Below are 18,479 nucleotides of genomic sequence, written 5' to 3'. Positions count from 1 at the left end.
AAAACCACCCGGGCAACCAAACACGCCCCTAGCGACCGGAGAAATGGCACGCCCCGTAGGGAGATCGAGATCGATTTGGGTGAAGAAACTAGAGTTTGGGAGCACAAGAGTATACGCAAAGGGAATATGCTTGTATTAGCTGTAAGTGTTGATTGAGAATTCTCGGGAAAATTGGCATACGGTTACTTCTTTTTTATGAAAGAAGGGCTCTCTCCTTTCCATTTTTATTAGGGCAGCGCTCTGCGCCGGCGCGCCGGCCCAATTTTTCGGCCGGTCAGCCCAGATCCGTCCGATTTGCACGCGCGCAGCTGTCAGATCTCTCCTCCTCCTCCCCCGCACCCCATCTTCAACCTCCCGCACGGAAGAAAGGGAGAGGAAGGACCGAAGGAGGGCGCCGCCCCCGCACACGCTGCCCCCTCGCCTCCTCATCTCCTCTCACCGCCGGTTGTCCCTCGTCGCCGACCCCCGCCGTCGGTCGCCGACGAGCTTCGTCATGGTCGGGTACCCACCAAGCTCTTGGCCATGGCTGACATGGAGCCTCCGTTGGCAGCGGTTGAAGCTCTCCGCCCCATGGTTGTAGCATCTGATGCGCCACCCCCACCCCGTCCATCCTTGTCGTCGAGCTCGTCGCAGGGTGCACGCTGCAGGCACCGCAGTCGTCTTCTTCCCTGAGTAACCCAATTCCACATGTCGCCGTTGTAGCAAAACAGCCCGACGTTTGTAGCTTTTTAGAATCCCCGATGTAGCAAAAAAACAAGCGACTCCACTTCGCCCTGTACCACTTCCTTGATGTAGCAAAACAAATCGCAGGTTCCAGGTTCTATAGATGCTGATTCCAGCAATTCTGCTTGCTGGTTGAAACCTTTTTGTGCTGCTCGTCGGAGTGCCATGGATGCAGCTCCGCCTCACCGATGATTGGTTTCAGCAAAAAACAGAGATGCCCCGTGGTAGCATTTTCCCATGTCAGTCGTAGTAAATGAAGACAACGGTTGCAGCAAAAAAAATCCATCGACGCCGCCATTGTAGCAAAAATGTTAATCGGATGTAGCAAAACACATCGCCAATGGTAGCAAAAAACGAGGATGTTGCAACAAAAATGTCGTCCTCGTCGTCGCCGGTCACACCTCAGTCGTAAAATAGCACCATGGCCGCATGAATGGATGTAGCAAAAGGCACAGACGGCAATAGCAAAAAATTGATACGGTTGTAGCTTTTATCTCAATGGTTGAAGCTTTTCCCCTCTACGGTGGAAGCTTTTCTGTAAACGATTGAAACTTTTTTCGTTTTGAGCAGCGCCTGGGTGAAATATACCTCTCTCGTTCGGTTGAAGCTTTTTTCATCAAAGGTTGTAGCATTTTATGTCAGCGGTTGTAGCATTCGGCCATGGCAATGACTGCTTGCAGCTTTTCATATATTTGGTTGAAGCTTTTTTCACCTCGTTTGAAGCTTTTTGGTTAGCGGTTGTAGCATAAGCGTGTGCAGCAGGTTCTGCAATGCCTCCGCCACCGTCCAGTCGAGGGTCACCGGAGTTGCAGGGTTCTTCAGGAGGAAGCGGAGGTGATTTCTTTGGCGGCTTGCTTTGGCCGCTCGCTAAAGGTAGGGATGAATGAGTGGACGAGAAGAGTCTGTACGGGATGCCAGTTCCAGCAAAAAAACTCATAGGTTGTAGCAAAAAATGATGCCGGTTCCAGCACCCGAGGTCTTACTGGTTCCAGCATGGGTGGGCGTTTGTTCCAGCACACGGCGTCAACGGCCATGGCGGAGCTCGCCAGAGCTGCGGCTACAACCAGATGCGTAGGTGGCTCCCCCATCGCACATCGCCTCGCCTCTGTCGCACATCACCAAGGTCGCCGCGGCTCGCCGTCGCCATGAAGCAAAAAAGAAGAGATGGGATCGAGAGACGGAGAAAGCAGAGACACTCGTGTGAGAGGATAAGGCTAGCGGGACGCGGGCGTGGGCCAGCCAGCCCACCTGGCCTATGGTCATGGCACCCCCTGCGTAAAAAGGATCCAGCACGATCTGATTCCCACGCGCCCCGACTCACACGTGACCAGCCGAAATGCTCGGCCGACGCACCGCGGGGAAACATTTCCCTTTTTATTAAGAAAACCATAGCAGTTCGATAACAAAGTTCAAACGAAACGACACCTAAACAGGATTCCTAACCTCCCAACTCAGCATCCCTTCACCAAGGGGCAGAGCTGCATCGCGCGCATATCCACACAGCCAAATCTACCTTATTACGATCATCCAAGGGCATCAGCTACAAGGCACCCAGAAACACCTACAAACTCCAAAAGACATTACCAGAAAAAGAAGCAGCAAACGAAAAATTAGCAAAAGCTTCAGGCGGAGACTTTTTCATCCTTCCAAGCGCACCACATTGAACATCCACCCTTGCGAAGCTCTGTAGACCTTATTTGCTACCCGTTCTAGCAGTCTTGTGCCCAGCTCCAACACCCCTTTTTGGTGCTCCTTTATCTGCAATATTGATCAATCCAAAATCCATCTACACATTAGTTTGATCAAAGTCATAGTATCAGTAAATTTCTTATTATCAAAGATTATGCCATTTTTGCACTTCCACATAGTCCAGAATAAAGCAGAAATTTCAACTAGCCATAAGCGGAGATTATGACATACGATTACAGATGGAGGGATGGCTTAAGTAGCCCAACGGCAAAGGGAGAAGGCAAATAGTAAAACCAGTGAAACGCTACAAGGTAAATAGTAAAACCAGTGAAACGCTACAGTGCCTTTCATCGGAAAAAAATACAGTGTCAGTAAATAATGGTTCAATCAATGGCGAGCTCCGCGAGCCATTGGATCTTCTCCTGATCCTTCATCTTGGTCGTTCGCTAATTGAAGATGTCGACGCCCTTAACTGGTGAATTGTGCCTGACAAAAATCAAGGTCGTTCGTTCGTTTTTCTCGTGCAACCTCCTTCAAGTCTCGCTCTCGCGATTGCCTCCGCCACTAATTATCTATTGCTATTGTGCTCCGCCGCTCCAAGTTGTTCGTCTCCTATGCTCAATCGACTCATCGAGTTAGCCAACATGGTCGAAGGTGTCATATCAGCGAATACTTATGACAAGAACGAAATGAGATTGTTGGGTTGCAAGAGACAATGCATTCACGCTCCAAGAACTTTAGTGGCTGAGTATCCAACTCTTTGCTGAGCATTGGCCGCCGGCTAGTGGGGAGGCAGGCCACTCTGATGAAATCCTTTTAGGGGTAAAGGGTGGAGCTTTTGAAGTCGGTAGCATGGATATGAGTTCTTTCTCAGCATGGAACTTCCTGTAGAGAAACATCTAACTTCAAATGGGAGGTTATCATAGTCTACCCCCCCCCCCGCCCCCTCAGTAAATCAGGGGCCTTTTTGGCCGAGTTGTCTACTGAGGTGGAGCATGCAACTCTGCTGATTGTTGTAGGGGTGATTTCAACCTAATCACAACGGCCTGGGACAAAATAATAACTGGATCCATGTACCTTTCAGGAATTGGTTTAACGGATGCATCGCGGAGATGGGCCTACACAAACTTGAGTGTGTCGCGACCCGCTTTACCTGAACAAACAAGCAGGCGAACGCGGTATTTAGTGTGTTGTATCACGCTTCAGTCCCCACCATTTAGGAGAGATTCCCTTGGCGTCCATCCGGGCTGTTATGAGGGTTGGTTCGAATCACGTTCCTCTCTTGCTATCCTCAGGAGAGCACGAGGTGAGACCTCTGGCCAGATTCCATTTTGGGACATAACAACCGAATTAATGGGTTTGCGAGGCTATCAAGGAGAAATGGAAGGCGACCCTCACTTCCTCGCACTGCACAATGTCGATCCTAGACACTTAGCATCACTACACCAATCTAGACAATTCATGCAAGAATGGGGGGCTACTCTTGGTCGTGATCTTTGGGAACACATGGCCTAGCTTTTGCGTGCCATTCAAGCCTTTGATACCCGCTCTGATTGCATGGGACTAGATCCCAAGGAATGGATGGATTGTCATGGGCTGGAGGATAGCCTACTATAGCTCTTCTTGAAATGAAGAGATCTACTAGCATCAAAGGGGGGGGGTAGTAAAAATTGGCTACTTATAGGGGACTCTAATACATTGTATTTTCAGGCCATAGCAAATGGTCATCATAGACAGTCTTCTATCCCGCTATTATGGTATGGATCTAGGCTCCTTCAACAGAAGGAGAAAATTAGATCCCATGTCGATGGGTTCTATAAGTCTCTTCAAGGGAAAAGGGAGATGAGGGATTGGTCTCAACCCCGGCACATGGGATCCTATTAACCACATATCAGAGGTGGAGAAGGTCCACTTTAGTGTGGAGGAGGTTAAGGTTGTGATCAAATCCATGAAGCTTGATTCAGCTCCTAGGTCTGATGGGCTGTCGGTCGAGTTGTGTATCAAGTTCTAGGGGTCCATCAAAGGGGGTGATGAACATACTCCAAGAGTTCTATATAGGTGTACTCAATATTGTAAATATGCCCTAGAGGAAATAATAAAATGGTTATTATTGTATTTCCTTATTCATGATAATTGTCTATTGTTCATGCTATAATTGTATTAACTGGAAACCATAATACATGTGTGAATACATAGACCACAACATGTCCCTAGTAAGCCTCTAGTTGACTAGCTCGTTGATCAATAGATGGTTATGGTTTCCTGACCATGGACATTGGATGTCGTTGATAACGGGATCACATCATTAGGAGAATGATGTGATGGACAAGACCCAATCCTAAGCATAGCACGAGATCGTATAGTTCGTCTGCTAAAGCTTTTCTAATGTCAAGTATCATTTCCTTAGACCATGAGATTGTGCAACTCCCGGATACCATAGGAATGCTTTGGGTGTGCCAAACGTCATAGCATAACTGGGTGGCTATAAAGGCACACCACGGGTATCTCTGAAAGTGTCTGTTGAGTTGGCACGAATCGAGACTGGGATTTGTCACTCCGTGTGACGGAGAGGTATCTCTAGGCCCACTCGGTAATGCATCATCATAATGAGCTCAATGTGACTAATGTGTTAGCCACGGGATCATGCATTATGGAACGAGTAAAGTGACTTGCCAGTAACGAGATTGAACGAGGTATGGGGATACCGATGATCGAATCTCGGGCAAGTAACATACCGATAGACAAAGGGAATTGTATACGAGATTGATTGAATCCCCGACATCGTGGTTCATCCGATGAGATCATCGTGGAACATGTGGGAGCCAATATGGGTATCCAGATCCCGCTATTGGTTATTGGCCGGAGAGATGTCTCGGTCATGTCTGCATGGTTCCCGAACCCGTAGGGTCTACACACTTAAGGTTCGATGACACTAGAGTTGTAATGGGAAATAGTATGTGGTTACCGAAGGTTGTTCGGAGTCCTGGATGAGATCCCGGACGTGACGAGGAATTCCAGAATGGTCCATAGGTGAAGATCAATATATTGGACGAAGGGTATTGGAGTCCGAAATTGTTTCGGGGGTACCGGGTGACGACCAGCGTGTCCGAAAGTGGTTTCGGAGGCCCCGGCAAGCGTTGGGGGGCCTTATGGGCCAAGGGGAAAGGGGCACACCAGCCTACTAAGGGGTTGTGCGCCCCTCCCTCCCCATCTCACGTAACTTGGAGAGGTGGGGGCGCCTTCCCTAGGGAAGCCACCCCTCCCGACTTGGGGGGCAAGTTTCCTAGGGGTGGGGGCGCCCAAACCCATCTAGGGTTTTCCCTGTGGCCGCCGCCCCTCCCCTAGGGAACCCTAGGGAGCCTCCTCCACCCCCTTCACCCTATATATAGTGAGGGAGATAGAGGGCAGCGACACCCCCTTCCCTAGCGCAGCCCCTCCCTCCTCCAACTCTTCCTTCTCCTCCGTAGAGCTTGGCGAAGCCCTGCAGGAATACCACAAGCTCCATCACCACGCCGTCGTGCTGCTGGAGTCCTCCCTCAACTTCTCCTCTCCCCTTGCTGGATCAAGAAGGAGGAGACGTCCCCGGGCTATACGTGTGTTGAACGCGGAGGCATCGTCCGTTCGGCGCTAGATCGGATCTTCCGCGATTTGAATCGCCGCGAGTACGACTCCATCAACCGTGTTCTTGTAACGCTTCCGCTTAGCGATCTTCAAGGGTATGAAGATGCACTCCTTCTCTCTCGTTGCTAGCATCTCCTAGATTGATCTTGGTGACACGTAGGAAAATTTTGAATTATTGCTACGTTCCCCAACAGTGGTATTAGAGCTAGGTCTATGCGTAGATTCTATGCACGAGTAGAACACAAAGTAGTTGTGGGCGATGATTTGTTCAATTTGCTTACCATTACTAGTCTTATCTTGATCCGGCGACATTGTGGGATGAAGCGGCCCGGACCGACCTTACATGTACGCTTACGTGAGACTGATTCCACCGACTGACATGCACTTGATGCATAAGGTGGCTGGCGGGTGTCTGTCTCTCCCACTTTAGTCAGATCGGATTCGATGAAAAGGGTCCTTATGAAGGGTAAATAGCAATTGGCATATCACCGTTGTGGTTTTGCGTAGGTAAGAAATGTTCTTGCTAGAAACCCATAGCAGCCACGTAAAACATGCAACAACAATTAGAGGACGTCTAACTTGTTTTTGCAGGGTTTGCTATGTGATGTGATATGGCCAAAAGGATGTGATGAATGATATATGTGATGTATGAGATAGGAATCACGACTTGCATGTCGATGAGTATGACAACCGGCAGGAGCCATAGAAGTTGTCTTAATTTATTTATGACCTGCGTGTCAATGAAAACGCCATATAATTACTTTACTTTATTGCTAACCGTTAGCCATAGTAGTAGAAGTAATAGTTGGCGAGGCAACTTCATGAAGACACGATGATGGAGATCATGATGATGGAGATCATGGTGTCATGCCGGTGACGATGGTGTTCATGCCGCGCCTCGAAGATGGAGATCAAAGGCGCAAGATGATATTGGCCATATCATGTCACTTTATGATTTGCATGTGATGTTTGTCATGTTTTTACATCTTATTTGCTTAGAACGACGGTAACATAAATAAGATGATCCCTCACTAAAATTTCAAGAAAGTGTCCCCCTAACTGTGCACCGTTGCGAAGGTTCGTTGTTTCGAAGCACCATGTGATGATCGGGTGTGATAGATTCTAACGTTCGCATACAACGGGTGTAAGCCAGATTTACACATGCGAAACACTTAGGTTGACTTGACGAGCCTAGCATGTACAGACATGGCCTCAGAACACGGAAGACCAAAAGGTCGAACATGAGTCGTATAGTGGATACAATCAACATGAAGATGTTCACCGATGATGACTAGTCTGTCTCACGTGATGATCGGACACGGCCTAGTTGACTCGGATCATGTATCACTTAGATGACTAGAGGGATGTCTATCTAAGTGGGAGTTCATTAAATAATCAGATGAAATTAATTATCATGAGCATAGTCAAAAGTTCTTTGCAAATTATGTCATAGCTTACACTTTAGTTCTACTGTTTAAGATATGTTCCTAGAGAAAATTTAGTTGAAAGTTGATAGTAGAAATTATGCGGACTGGGTCCGTCAACTGAGGATTATCCTCATTGCTGCGCAGAAGGCTTATGTCCTTAATGCACCGCTCGGTGTGCTGAACCTCGAGCGTCGTCTGTAGATGTTGGGAAACATCTGACATACACGTTTTGATGACTACGTGATAGTTCAGTGCGTAATGCTAACGATTTAGAATTGTGGCACCAAAGACGTTTTTGAAACGTCGCAGAACATAAGAGATGTTCCAAAGACTGAAATTGGGATTTCAGACTAGTGCCCATGTCAAGAGGTATGAGACCTCTGACAAGTTTCTTAAGCCTGCAAACTAAGGGAGAAAAGCTCAACCGTTGAGCATGTGCTCAGATTGTCTGAGTACTATAATCACTTGAATCGAGTGGGAGTTAATCTTCCAGATGAAATAGTGATAGTTCTCCATAGTCACTGCCACCAAGCTATTAGAGCTTCGTGATGAACTATGACATATCAGGGATAGACATGATGATCCTTGAGCAACTCGCGATGTTTGACACCGCGAAAGTAGAAATCAAGTAGGAGCATCAATTGTTGATGGTTAAACCACTAGTTTCAAGAAGGGCAAGGGAAAGAAGGGATACTTCATGAAACGGCAAATCAGTTGCTGCTCTAGTGAAGAAACCCAAGGTTGAACCCAAACCCGAGACTAAGTGCTTCTGTAATGAGGGGAACGGTCACTGAAGCAGAACTACCCTAGATACTTGGTAGATGAGAAGGTTGGCAAGGTCGATAGAAGTATTTTGAATATACGTTATATTATTGTGTACTTTACTAGTACTCCTAGTAGCACCAGGGTAATAAATACCGGTTTGGTTGCTAAGTGTTAGTAACTCGAAATAAAAGGCTGCGGAGACTAGCTAAAGTTGAGATGACGATATGTGTTGGAAGTGTTTCCAAGGTTGATGTGATAAAACATCGCACACTCCCTCTACCATCGGGATTGGTGTTAAACCTAAATAATTGTTATTTGATGTTTGCATTGAGCATAGACATGATTGGATTATGTTTATCGCAATACAGTTATTCATTTAAGGAGAATAATGGTTTACTATGTTTATTTGAATAATACCTTCAATGGTCTTGCACCTAAAATGAATGGTTTATTGAATCTTGATCGTAGTGATACACATGTTCATGCCAAAAGATATAAGATAGTAATGATAGTACCACATACTTGTGGCACTGCCATCTGAGTCATGTTGGTATAAAATGCATGAAGAAGCTCCATGTTGATGGATCTTTGGACTCACTCGTTTTTGAAAAGATTGAGACATGCGAACCATGTCTATTGGTAGATATGCATGAAGAAACTCCATACAGATGGATCGTTTGGACTCACTTGATTTTGAATCACTTGAGACATGCAAATCATACCACATGGGCAAGATGACTGAAAGGCCTCGTTTTCAGTAAGATGGAACAAGAAAGCAACTTGTTGGAAGTAATACATTTTGATGTGTGCAGTCCAATGAGTGCTGAGGCACGCAGTGGATATCGTTATGTTCTTACTTCACAGATGATTTGAGTAGATGCTGAGTATATTTACTTGATGAAACACAAGTCTGAATTATTGAAAGGTTCAAGTAATTTCAGAGTGAAGTTGAAGATCATCGTGACAAGAGGATAAAATTTCTATGATATGATCATAGAGATGAATATCAGAGTTACGTGTTTGGTACACAACTAAGACATTGTGGAAATTGTTTCACAACTAATGCTGCCTGGAACACCATAGTGTGATGGTGTGTCCGAACATCATAGCTGCACCCTATTGGATGTGGTGCAAACCATGATGTCTCTTATCGAATTACCACTATCGTTTATGGGTTAGGCATTAGAGACAACCACATTCACTTTAAATAGGGCACCACGTAATTCCATTGAGATGACACCATATGAAATATGGTTTAGAGAAACCTAAGCTGTCATTTCTTAAAAGTTTGGGGGTGCGACGCTTATGTGAAAAGGTTTTAGCCTGATAAAGCTTGAACCCAAAGCGGATAAATGCATCTTCATAGGACACCCAAAACAGTTGGGTATACCTCCTATTTCGGATCCGGAAGCAAAAGTGATTGTTTCTAGAAACGGGTCCTTTCTCGAGGAAAAGTTTCTCTCGAAAGAATTGAGTGGGAGGATGGTGGAGACTTGATGAGGTTATTGAACCGCCACTTCAACTAATGTGTAGCAGGGCACAGGAAGTTGTTCCTGTCTCACCTACACCAATTGAAGTGGAAGCTTATGATAGTGATCATGAAACTTCGGATCAAGTCACTACCAAACCTCGTAGGTCGACAAGGATGCATACTACTTAAGAGTGGTACGCAATCCTGTCTTGGAAGTCATGTTGCTAGACAACAATGAACCTACGAGCTATGGAGAAACGATGGTGGGCCTGGATTTCGACAAATGGCTCGAGGCCATAAAATCCGAGAGGATCCATGTGTGAAAACAAAGTATAGAATTTGGAAGAACTACTTGATGGTCGTAAGGCTATTGGGTACAGATGGATTTTAAAAGGAAGACGGACAATGATGGTAAGTATCACCATTAAGAAAGCTCGACTTGTCGTTAAGATGTTTTCCGACAAGTTCAAGGAGTTGACTGCGGTGAGACTTTCTCACTCGTAGCGATGCTAAGAGTCTGTTGGAATTATGTTAGCAGTTACTGCATTATTTATGAAATCTTGCAGATAGGATATCAAAACATTGTTTCCTCGACGTTTTTCTTGAGGAAAGGTTGTATGTGATACAGCCAGAAGGTTTTGTCAATCCTGAAAGATGCTAACAAGTATGCAAAACTCCAGCAAACCTTCTAAGGACTGGAGTAAGCATCTCGGAGTTGGAATGTACGCTTTGATGAGATGATCAAAGATTTTGGGTTTATACGAAGAGAAACTTGTATTTTCAAAGAAGTGAGTGGGAGCACTATAGAATTTTTGATGAGTATATGTTGTTAACATATTGTTGATCAGAAATGATGTAGGATTTCTGTAAAGCATACAGGGTTATTTGAAAAGTGTTTTTCAATGGAAAACCTGGATTAAGCTACTTGAACATTGAGCATCAAGATCTATAAGGATAGATAAAAAACGCTTAATAGTACTTTCAAATGAATACATACTGTGACAAGATTTTAAAGGAGTTCAAAATAGATTAGCAAAGAAGGAGTTCTTGGCTGTGTTACAAGGTGTGAATATTGAGTAAGACTCAAGACCTAACCACGCCAGAAGAGAGAGAAAGGACGTAGGTTGTCCCCTATGCTTTAGACGTAGGCTCTACAGTATGCTATGTTGTGTACCGCACCTGAAGTGTGCCTTGCCATGAGTCAGTCAAGGGGTACAAGAGTGATCCAGGAATGGATCACATGACAGCGGTCGAACTTATCCTTAGTAACTAGTGGACTAAGGAATTTTCTCGATTATGGAGGTGGTAAAAGAGTTCGTCGTAAAGGGTTACGTCGATGCAAACTTTGACACTAATCCGGATGACTCTGAGTAGTAAACCGGATTCGTATAGTAGAGCAGTTATTTGGAATAGCTCCAAGTAGCGCATGGTAGACGCATCTACAAGATGATATAGAGATTTGTAAAGCACACATGGATCTGAAAGGTTCAGACCCATTGACTAATAAACCTCTTTCGCAAGTGAGATATGAACAAACCCCATGGGTGTTGGATTCATTACAATCACATAGTGATGTGAACTAGATTATTGACTCTAGTGCAAGTGGGAGACTGTTGGAAATATGCCCTAGAGGCAATAATAAAATGGTTATTATTGTATTTCCTTATTCATGATAATTGTCTATTGTTCATGCTATAATTGTATTAACTGGAAACCATAATACATGTGTGAATACATAGACCACAACATGTCCCTAGTAAGCCTCTAGTTGACTAGCTCGTTGATCAATAGATGGTTATGGTTTTCTGACCATGGACATTGGATGTCGTTGATAACGGGATCACATCATTAGGAGAATGATGTGATGGACAAGACCCAATCCTAAGCATAGCACAAGATCGTATAGTTCGTCTGCTAAAGCTTTTCTAATGTCAAGTATCATTTCCTTAGACCATGAGATTGTGCAACTCCCGGATACCATAGGAATGCTTTGGGTGTGCCAAACGTCACAACGTAACTGGGTGGCTATAAAGGCACACTACGGGTATCTCCAAAAGTGTCTGTTGAGTTGGCACGAATCGAGACTGGGATTTGTCACTCCGTGTGACGGAGAGGTATCTCTGGGCCCACTCGGTAATGCATCATCATAATGAGCTCAATGTGACTAATGAGTTAGCCACGGGATCATGCATTACAGAACGAGTAAAGTGACTTGCCAGTAACGAGATTGAACGAGGTATGGGGATACCGACGATCGAATCTCGTGCAAGTAACATACCGATAGACAAAGGGAATTGTATACGGGATTGATTGAATCCCCGACATCGTGGTTCATCCGATGAGATCATCGTGGAACATGTGGGAGCCAATATGGGTATCCAGATCCCGCTATTGGTTATTGGCCGGAGAGATGTCTCGGTCATGTCTGCATGGTTCCCGAACCCGTAGGGTCTACACACTTAAGGTTTGATGACGCTAGAGTTGTTATGGGAAATAGTATGTGGTTACCGAAGGTTGTTCGGAGTCCTGGATGAGATCCCGGACGCGACGAGGAATTCCGGAATGGTCCGGAGGTGAAGATCGATATATTGGACGAAGGGTATTGGAGTCCAGAATTGTTCCGGGGGTACCGGGTGACGACCAGCGTGTTCGAAAGTGGTTTCGGAGGCCCCAGCAAGCGTTGGGGGGCCTTATAGGCCAAGGGGAAAGGGGCACACCAGCCCACTAAGGGGCTGTGCGCCCCTCCCTCCCCATCTCATGTAACTTGGAGAGGTGGGGGCGCCTCCCCTAGGGCAGCCACCCCTCCCGGCTTGGGGGCAAGTTTCCTAGGGGTGGGGGCGCCCAAACCCATCTAGGGTTTTCCCTGTGGCCGCCGCCCCTCCCCTAGGGAACCCTAGGGCGCCTCCTCCACCCCCCTTCACCCTATATATAGTGAGGGAGATAGAGGGCAGTGACACCCCTTCCCTGGAGCAGCCCCTCCCTCCTCCAACTCTTCCTTCTCCTCCGTAGAGCTTGGCGAAGCCCTGCTGGAATACCACAAGCTCCACCACCACGCCGTCGTGCTGCTGGAGTCCTTCCTCAACTTCTCCTCTCCCCTTGCTGGATCAAAAAGGAGGAGACGTCCCCGGGCTATACGTGTGTTGAACGCGGAGGCGCCGTCCGTTCGGCGCTAGATCAGATCTTCCGCGATTGAATCGCCGCGAGTACGACTCCATCAACCGTGTTCTTGTAACGCTTCCGCTTAGCGATCTTCAAGGGTATGAAGATGCACTCCTTCTCTCTCGTTGCTAGCATCTCCTAGATTGATCTTGGTGACACGTAGGAAAATTTTGAATTATTGCTACGTTTTCCCCAACACTCAATGCTTCTCGGCTTAACTTTAATCCCAAGGTGGTGGGGGATACAGACATCTGCAACCGTCTGGTCATAGTAATTAACGTGATCTTTCAGATTCTTTCCAAGGCGCACGCCATTAGTATGATACTTATACTCCCTTCGTCCCAAAATTCTTGTCTTAGATTTGTCTAAATACGGATGTATCTAGTTACATTTAGATACATCCGTATTTAGACAAATCTAAGACAAGAATTTTGGGACGGAGGGAGTAGTAGCTAGAGTTATCCATCCGAATCAGTGTGCCTTTATCCAAGGTAGACTAATTATGGATGGCGGTCTGGCCCTACATGAAGTCATTCATAAGGTAATATTAAACTTTGAAAGGCGATCTTCTTCAAAATTGACTTCGAAAAGGCATATGATATGCTTAACCGGAACTTGCTTGGGGGAGCTTTGTAGCGCAAAGGATTTGACAATCGTTGGATCACCTGGATTATGCAGTTGGTAGGGATTGGGCACACGGTTGTGAAACATCATTGGAGAGATAGAGCCCTTCTTAAGCCAAGGGGATTGAGGCAAGGGGGTCCCTTATCTTTGTTTTTCTTCAAGCTTGTAGTCAATGCATTGGCCACAATCCTTGACTCGGTTAAGCACAGGGGTCGCTTGCGAGTGGTTGTATCGCACTTGATCGGTGGAGGTGGGATCTCGCATGTCAATATGCGAACAATACGATTCTCATGTTCGAGGCAACACAACTGGACATAATCAACCTGAAATTACGGTTGCCGTGCTTTGAAAAAAAATTTGGGGGCTAGCGATTAATTTCCAAAGAGTGAGGTTTTAGTGATGTACATAATCAAGCCCCATTGGACTCCCCCCACCCGATCCAGATCACTTGAATCTGGATCCCATCTTCGCATTGACTCTGGCTAGCAAGTGCCCTGCTCCTGATGATGTGATGGAGGTGTTGCTCGGGGCCAGGCCCAACTCCTGGTGCACCATCGTTGACGGAGAGGATGAAGTGGGGTGGACCCCATTGTCGCTGCCGGCAGCCACTCTTGGTCTCGTCCCCTATGACGTGCAACTTCTGCCTTGCTCCAATGTCGGTTATGGGGATGGCATTGCTATCTTGGTTCTGTAGTTGTCGATGGGTGAAGATGTCGAGTTCATGTCGAGTACTCCACTGACCGTCGCCGAAGGCCACACTTCTGGCGCTGCAGTCATGGGGAAGTTGGCGCCGATGACGATGATTGCTGCTATGGATTGTGTGTTATCCACTTCATGTTGCTCTGGGTTGCCTACTAGTGATCTAGCAGTGGTTGTGGATGCTCTGCTTGGGGAAGGTCCTTGGATTTTTTTTGTGGGTCGAAAGTGTCATCCTCGTGTCCATGAGACTTGCAGCCAAACTCCCCAATCCTTTGCTTTTAAGGTTGCGAGGCTGGAGCAAGCCGGCGGCTTCAGACGAAGAACTCATGGTAGATGCTTCTGCTATTTGGCTCCAGGCCACAAGGCTTCCTCCTGCTGACCCGATTCAATTCCTAACATGTCTCCGTTGTGGGCGCCGTGAGAGGGACTGTTATCTTCACCTCTCCTTCGTCAAAGATCCTCATCGCCATGCGTGTGCCTCTCCAACTCCACCATGTCCATCCTCTGGTGGGCACTCTTGGACTTTCGTTGTTGCTCCTAGAATGCATGTTGAAGTCCTCGAGCCTGTGATGTTTGTTGAAGCTTCTGGTGGAGGTTGTGCTTAACATGAGGTTGTGGCAAATTCTAACGACTCTATGCTTGTTTCGACTAGTTTTGAACTTCAAATCATGATACAGTTGGCGCTCTGCCCTTTGCGCAAGCTTGAGGACTCTTTGTGTTGTGGTTAGCTCGTGCGACCAGCTTATTGGAGAGGACGGAGGCATCTGATAGTGTGCATGGGATGCTGGTGGCAAATCATGGAGACCAAGGTGTTGAGGACTTGGCGACACTAAGAGGCTGACGACTTTGGAGTTAGATGCACCGATGGTGGCCACAGAGTTCGGCCTAGCTAGTTCTACCTCCTCTGAAGTACGGGATGTTGCAAGGGATGTGTTTTTTGCGACAAGAGACGGTGACACTTTGCATGACTTCACCGAGTTGATCAAAGGCCTCATTGTCGTGCCTTCGATCACCCAGGGATTGAATCGCCTTGTCAAGGCAAAGAAGATCAAGAATGTCAACAAGTTAAATAAGTGCCGCCATGAGGGACAAGTCTATAAGATGTTAGTCGCCACTATATATATTTCTTTCTTGGTGTTTTTTTATTTTGGGAGCAGTTCGTGTGAGGTTTTGTGGGTTGGCTTGTTGTGAGGTGCCATCCACGGTGTCCTTGTTGACTACTTGAGTATAGTGTGCGCTTGACCCTGATTGTATTGATTTTTGCCCCTTTTTTCAGCAATTAACTGGGCAACTATCTTCTTCATAATGAAAAAGGCAAAGTTTTTGCCTCTGTTTCAAAAAGAAATTCAACCTTAGCTTTATTTTCGAAAGAAGAAAAAACAAGCTACATACTGTAACTTTGGATTGCACGCTCGTTGAAGAAATTTTCCCAGTTCAGTTCATAATGTCATGGAGCACATCATGCTCTGTTTTTCCTACTGCTGAGGCTCAGGCTACTGTTGGGTATATTTTGAAGTACGAAAACAACATTTTGAAGCTTATTCTGCAACATGCCTTTTTTAATCTGTACTGCCCGTTATCTCCCCTTTCTCCGGAAAGGCAATGATGCTTCTTTTACAGGGATTATACCGCAATCATCACACGGACAGTAGCATCAACTTCTCCTGCTGACAAAGTGAGTCAACCTGCAGTACAAGCCGTTTAAGGCTTCAGCTAATTCCTTTCTCTAATTAATAACATGTCAAGTTGGGTTTCTTAGATCAAACCTGAAGGGAATCCGAAGCCAGGGGAGTTCTAAACCTGTCGAATGTGGACTACATGATCAATCAGTACAAATGTCATGCTGAACCATAGATGAGATGGAAAACTAACAATTACTTACCGTATCTTTCTAACCGGATCAACAATGCTTCAAAACAAATTTCGTGCTTCTGGACCCATTTGCCGTGCACTGCATACCGAAGTAACATGCCTGCAGACATTAGAAAGAGTTTCCTTGTGCTCGCAACGCCGACAAAGTGCCCCTGGAGGGAGCTGCATGCTAGGCAGGCGCCACGATTTTATTACTGCAGATAGTCAACCCCTGCGCAAATCTGGCAGACGTGTCAAATCTTCAGGAGTGTGAATGACCAGGCAGCCAATTGCCAAGAATATTCCGCCTCTGCCTGCAAAGGCGGCAACGCGTACGTACGCACGCACAAGATCGCCATCGCAAGCATGGATCATGCTAAAGTTGGACGAGAGGCAGAGAAGAAATCAACCAGGAGCCGGCTAGCGAGCTAGCTTGCAGCCCACAGCCTTGCTGCGCACACTCCCTCCCTGCACTCCAGGCTTTTGCCGTGCAAATCAACCATGGGCAGGCATATGCATGCGCCGAGACGCCTTTGACTTTCGCCATTGCCGTCTAGCCCATACTATAAGCACTGCCCCTCCCTCCCTACAACCCCCATTTCCTTCCTCATAGAGCCACCTGCCGAGCCACAAGCCATCAGCAGCGCACTGCCACGACCCTAAGCTTTCCCCCTCCACCGCCACCCCACCACCATGGGGAGAGCCACCATGCTTCTCATGGCGCTGGCCCTCGCCACGATCACCGTCGCCCACGCCGCGCCTCCCGCGCTCCGGCGGAGCCGCTTCCTTGCGGACAAGCTCCCGCCGCCACTGTCCTACTTCGACTGCGTCAGGAAGCCCCCGTCGGTGTGCCTGGAGCCCTTGAGCCCCGGGAAGACGTGCTGCAAGGGCACCTGCACCGACACGGAGTCCAGCGCTGAGCACTGCGGCAACTGCAACAGGAAGTGCAAGTACGGGGACACCTGCTGCGGCGGCAAGTGCGTCGACCTCCTCAAGGACCAGAAGAACTGCGGCGAGTGCTCCAACCAGTGCGCCAACTCCGTCAAGTGCGAGTTCGGCATGTGCGACTACGCGGGGTGATGCCGATCCGGCGACGCCGGCCATGCCCGCCATGCGTGCGTGCGGTGTGATCGGCGGCCACGCATATACAGTTCTGCACCCATCATGCATGACCAAGAAATAAATTCGGCAGTGCGTATATACTACGTGAGTGCATCTTAAGAAGTCCAAATTGTTTAAGGTATTTCGATTGTTGATCTCCTCGATCATATGTATACAAAAAAAAGGGTACAGATGATTTATACGTCCCTATGTTCGTCTCATGATTTACGTGTTTTATTTGTTGGACTACATACTATAAATACAAAGTGGTCACGTGGTATTAATAAAGTGAATAATGTTGTAATGTGTTATACATATATGATTTTTTGGGTACCCGTAGCTCGATCAATACATATGTATATATGGATTCTTTTTATGTATACCGAATAGTGGAAACATTTCCAATGAATGTTTATTTGATTTAACAATCGATTCTGTGTATTTTACCTAGCTTGAATATTCTTTTTTTTCTGTATAGACTAGTAGGCATGTACATGCCATTCGCATTATTTGTACGACTGCTTACAAACTGCCAATTCATAGAACTGGTCTTAGTTAGGACCTAGGACGCGTACAAACGGGAAAGTACTTAACGTAGATGCCTCCCATGGTCAACTTAATCAACTCATTTGCATGTGGCATTTGCATTAGTACGTGACGTGTCTGTCCAGTGTCCACAACAGCCAAATCTGATACTAGTAATTTCCTAAGTACAGTATATACTATCATCACATGATTTCCAATTTTTTTTGAGGATTTTTTTTTAAGAAACTGTAGGGTTTATCATCTTGGCCAGAGCAAAATATCAGGGCTTTAGCATAGGTGTATCCCGAATTTTAATTTAAGAAACATGCACCCGCAATATTTTGACTAGCATTTAACAACAACAAATATACACTTCTTCTATTTATTAGATTTACCGAATGGTTTTGTTTGTTTGTTCATTTTGAGGTCCTTATTTGCCTCCAATCTTTGTCTCCCGCTCGAAACCTTCTATTTTTCAATATTGTGGACAGAAATTTACAAAATGGACAGTACAACCTTATCTCACTTTTGCTGCTACACTGAAAAGTCGGTAGACTTAGCACATGAAAGATCACTTCCGCTATCATTATCCATGCAAATTTGGGCTAGTGATTACTGAATACTTACATGCATTGGTTTGTTATAAAGATGTTTCAATAATCCATCCAATCTAATTTCAGCTTGTCCATATTGTCTTCTTTTCAAGTTTAAAAGGCCCATGGTTATCTCTACATCGACAATTTTACCAACGTAACACGAGTTATATATCACACAAAAAAACCATTAGAAACTTCAAATACTATATTTTTCAATGATATAATTCC

General features: G+C 46.2%; 1 protein-coding gene and 1 pseudogene across 1 annotated transcript; both read left to right on the top strand.

Annotated features, from left to right (window-relative positions):
• Window positions 1-13,361: 13,361 nt before the first annotated feature.
• On the top strand, window positions 13,362-15,461 carry LOC147979122 (uncharacterized; annotated as a pseudogene).
• A 1,154-nt stretch (window positions 15,462-16,615) lies between these two features.
• LOC125548203 (uncharacterized) lies at window positions 16,616-17,441 on the top strand. Its single transcript, XM_048711870.2, has one exon. The coding sequence runs from the start codon at window positions 16,723-16,725 to the stop codon at window positions 17,107-17,109; it is 387 nt and encodes a 128-aa protein (XP_048567827.1). The 5' UTR covers window positions 16,616-16,722; the 3' UTR covers window positions 17,110-17,441.
• Window positions 17,442-18,479: the final 1,038 nt, after the last annotated feature.

This window comes from Triticum urartu, chromosome 3A, assembly GCF_056163025.1.
Source record: "Triticum urartu cultivar PI428250 chromosome 3A, HENAU_Tu73, whole genome shotgun sequence".
Taxonomy (NCBI): Eukaryota; Viridiplantae; Streptophyta; class Magnoliopsida; order Poales; family Poaceae; genus Triticum; species Triticum urartu.
The sequence above is the reverse complement of the archived record's forward strand: the minus strand, read 5'-3'. Positions and strand labels throughout refer to the sequence as shown.